The sequence below is a fragment of the Microtus ochrogaster genome, linkage group LG5, assembly GCF_000317375.1.
Source record: "Microtus ochrogaster isolate Prairie Vole_2 linkage group LG5, MicOch1.0, whole genome shotgun sequence".
Classification (NCBI taxonomy): Eukaryota; Metazoa; Chordata; class Mammalia; order Rodentia; family Cricetidae; genus Microtus; species Microtus ochrogaster.
In genome coordinates this window covers 38,719,915-38,723,688 of record NC_022031.1, presented here as the reverse complement: position 1 = coordinate 38,723,688, position 3,774 = coordinate 38,719,915, and the positions used below count along the sequence as shown (strand labels likewise).

General features: G+C 52.3%; 1 protein-coding gene across 1 annotated transcript; it reads left to right on the top strand.

Annotated features, from left to right (window-relative positions):
- The first annotated feature begins 1,703 nt into the window (after window positions 1-1,703).
- On the top strand, window positions 1,704-2,878 carry Sit1 (signaling threshold regulating transmembrane adaptor 1). Its single transcript, XM_005362076.2, has 5 exons — window positions 1,704-1,853; window positions 1,975-2,110; window positions 2,188-2,246; window positions 2,368-2,429; window positions 2,520-2,878. The coding sequence occupies exons 1-5, from the start codon at window positions 1,811-1,813 to the stop codon at window positions 2,751-2,753; spliced, it is 534 nt and encodes a 177-aa protein (XP_005362133.1). The 5' UTR covers window positions 1,704-1,810; the 3' UTR covers window positions 2,754-2,878.
- Window positions 2,879-3,774: the final 896 nt, after the last annotated feature.

The following is a 3,774-nucleotide window of genomic DNA, read 5'->3' as shown; positions in this document are numbered from 1 at the left end:
CAAAGAGTAAAAATCTTTAGTTATCTGTGGAACTGGAGACACTGTGCCTAAAAGAAACCTGAACAATTTAAAATGTCAGGAACCTTGCATGACTAGATGTTCTCTGAATCAACGTCTATGGAGAGTCAGGGCTTTTAGTTTATTTGTTTATAGCGCTCTCTATATGGTCCAGCTGGCCCCTTATTCAGTGTTCTCGGAATTACTGGCATGAGCCATCACACCTGTTTACGATGGTTTTAAAAAAGTGAGCAACAGCTGGGTTGGCTGAGTTAGCCCTCAGCAGGCGGAGCAGCAGTTCAAGGCCAGTCTCCACTGAACAGCGAGCTTGGGCTCAATAAGACCGTGCCCCCACCCTATGCTAATCTGAAGCATACACATCATAGGACCTCATTATTGTTCATAACAATTTAGAACTAAGATCTATAAAACATTTTTAAAAATTGCGTGTGTGCATCCATCCCCACGTTCCTGTGGAGCCTGGAAACCAACTTCTTGTGTCCTGCTCCAGAATTCTCCACGCTATTCGTTTTTCTTTTTCTTTCTTTCTTTTTCTTTTCTTATTTTATTTTATCTTAGTTTTTCAAGGGTTTCTCTTTGTAGCCCTGGCTGTCCTGGAACTCACTTTGTGGATCAGGCTGGCCTCAGACTCACAAAGGTCCGCCTGCCTCCCGAGGGATTAAAGGCGTGCGCCATCACAGCTGGGCTCCACTTTGTTCTTTGACAGGGTCTCTCACTGGACTGATTCAGCTAGACTGACTGGCCAGTGAGCTCTAGTGATCTACCTGCCTCCCTGCCACCAGGGAAAGCTGAGTAAGTTACAGATGTGTGCACTGAGCCTGGCTTTTCTGTGGGTGTTGGAGATCCAAACTCAGGTCCTTACAGTTACTAGGCAAGGACTCCACCCATTGACCTGTCTCCCAGCCAGTCTTTGTGAAGGATGTTTCCCCCTAGACAGGGTTTCACTATGTAGCCCTGGAACTCGCGGCTGCTCTCTCTAGCAAGTGCAGAACTTTAAAGACAGGCCCAATTTGCCTGAATTAGCCTGAAAGAGAGATTCCCTTAATGCAATTAATAGAGTGTCAGGTTCTTACGGACAGTTGGGATGAGTTAGGCTGTGAGGAAGGAATCCTCCTCTATCTTCCTATTCCCGAGTATAATGCAAGTAATAGCAATAATATACAGATATTTTCTCAGCTGGGCATGGTGGTGCATGCCTGTAATTTCAGAACTACGGAGGTGGCGGAAGAAAGCACAGGAGTTCGAGTTCATACTGAGTTTGAGGCCAGCCTGGACTACATAAATAAATACGTCTATTTCCTGGAGTAGAACCGTGAAGTCTGAGCATGCTCACCGAGGCAGACATCTCCTTCATGGCAACGTGAGCCAGAGAGAAAAGATGGACATCCCATGATAAAGGGCTCCTGTCCTTGCTAGTCGCATTACAGGCCGCCTGTACTCTTCAGAGCCTTTGCGGACTCACCTGCACATGGCGCAGGACACTCAGACCTGTGACTACTCTGTGAAAGGGGACTCAGGGCCGTTGGGGATGTCAGAGAGTTGAGAGCTCAGGGTGTTGCAGGTGCAGGCACGGGGCGGGGTCTTTGTTCTTTTGCTGATCCCTCCTCTCCGCCTTCCTCTCCGGAAACCAGCAACTTTGCCACCGTCAGTATTGGCGATGCTGAGCTGTGGGGGCCAGGTTTAAGAAGACACTGGGGTTGCGGAGGGCTGTGACAGCTGTCAGGCCATGACTAGGGCAGACCCGTGACTCAGGACAGCGTGAAGCCGACTCTAACACTGACCGGCGGCAGATATGAGTAGCGGTAGCAACTGCACAAGCCATCTACTAGCATTGGGTGAGCTGGGCGGGGCAGGGGCTCCTGGGGGAGGGGTTATGTGGCTCCATGTCCTATCTGATGCTGGTTGGGGAAGGGGTTTGTGCAGGGCAGTAACAGTCCCCTCCATTCACATCCACAGGGATCCCCTCCGTGACGTTTGCGTGGGGACTGTGGGCCCTCTTAGGGGTTGTGACAGTGCTGCTTCTCGTTTTGCTGGCTGTACTCTTGTCCCAGTGGACCAGCCGTCGGAGCAGGAGTCAGGAGGCGCAGGGTCGGTGAGTACAGGATAACTGGGATGGATTGATGGAGTACTCCCTCTTAACTAAAAAGTCTCCCAAACTCTGTGCCACAGCTCCGGAGAGTCCGTGGAAGAAATTCCCCTGTATGGGAACCTGCACTATTTACAGACAGGTAGGTACTGCGGACGGACTGGAGGAACAAGGCACAGGGCCTGCTCTTAGTAGGTGGGATGGAGATGTAGAGATGCCTGGGGCTAGCAGGAGCTGACCGGATTCCTGTTCCCTTGTGCCAGGACGGCTGTCTGAAGAGCCAAGGCCAGAAGGGCAGGACCCATCTTCTGGAGGCCCTGCCAGGGTGAGTCAGCTGGCCGAAGAAAAGGGGAGGGAAGGAAATGGGGATCGTTCCCGAGGGTCCAGAGAACGTCTAACATCCTCGCATCTCCAGGCTACGGAGGAGGCCACGTGCTACACTAGCCTGCAGCTGCGACCTGCACAAGGTCGGATCCCCAGCTCTGGGACCCCCATAAAGTACTGTGAGGTGGTGCTGGACTCTGAGCCAAAGCCCCAGGCCTCGGGCCCTGAGCCGGAACTCTATGCCTCAGTGTGCGCCCAGACACGCAGAGCCCGGGCTTCCTTCCCAGATCAGGCCTATGCCAACAGTCAGCCTGCACCCAGCTGAGGAGGACCTGCAACTGTGGGCAACCATGGCTCGCTACTTGGTCAGGGACTCCTGCCGCCTTGGCTAGTTGCATGCCTTCTTCCCGACTACCCTCAGGAGGTTGTGACAGTTGATGTTACTTAGTGCGGTTGCAAGGCACGCATCTCAGAGTATGAGGGTTCCTGACTGCCTGAGGATGGAGTTGCAAGACCCCACCCCCTTCCACTTATCTTTTCTATGTGTTCCTGTAAGCCCCCAAACTCCCTGCTTCACACTTTTTCCTCCTTCCGGGGGTTTAAACCCGGGTTCCCTATCTCCCCTTCTCAGCTTATCAGATACCTCATTGTCTTCTCAGACACAGGAAGTGGGCAGGGAGGAGGTGGTAAGAGCCAGAGAGGATGTGGGTGGGTACCATGTATGGGAGCCCACACTGAAAGGCTTCTGGAGTCTCGGGCTTGATAGCTGGCCTGAAAACCCTGGACAGAGAATAGTCTCCATGTTGCTGTCTCTGGCATCCCCTGGTTTTCAATAAAGCATCTCAAAACGTTTTGCATTTTAACCAGAGGCTGCAGGTCTGTAACAGACCATCAACGGGTGGGGGTGGGAGCTTTGACCTTGTCTAGAGGATTTCTGGGGTTGCCTAGCTGGGAAACGATTGGAGAGGTCGTTGCCGAGGCTGAAGGATCAGAGCCCTGATTCTAGAACAGTCACAAAATTTCTGTTCAGAGCCACCCCATTGCCACTGGGGTTTGAAACCTCACCAGTCCTGAGGTACTCTCTCCATGGCTTCGGTAACTGTGTCCCCCTGCCTGCTGGCCTAGCGCCTTCATCAGTTCCCACACCCATCTTCCCTGGCCCCCTGAGTGCTACCTAGCTCCCTATCAGTGGCATCCCTTGTCCTGTCTTTATTCTGTCTGACGAACACTTCTATTGGCCTCCCCGTCACCCTGTCATCATGGGAATGATCTACTCCACCTTCTTAGTTGTCACCTACAGTCCTGGCAGCAATGTTTTGCTCCTAACTCTTTGTGTTTAAAACCCC

What these genes read in the sequence shown, in the direction of transcription:
- Sit1 (XM_005362076.2), top strand. Translation starts at nt 1,811, where the DNA reads ATGAGTAGCGGTAGCAACTGCACAAGCCATCTACTAGCATTGG. An exon ending in AAGCCATCTACTAGCATTGG is followed by an intron (nt 1,854 to 1,974) that starts GTGAGCTGGGCG and finishes TCACATCCACAG; the next exon opens with GGATCCCCTCCGTGACGTTT. An exon ending in CTTCTGGAGGCCCTGCCAGG is followed by an intron (nt 2,430 to 2,519) that starts GTGAGTCAGCTG and finishes TCGCATCTCCAG; the next exon opens with GCTACGGAGGAGGCCACGTG.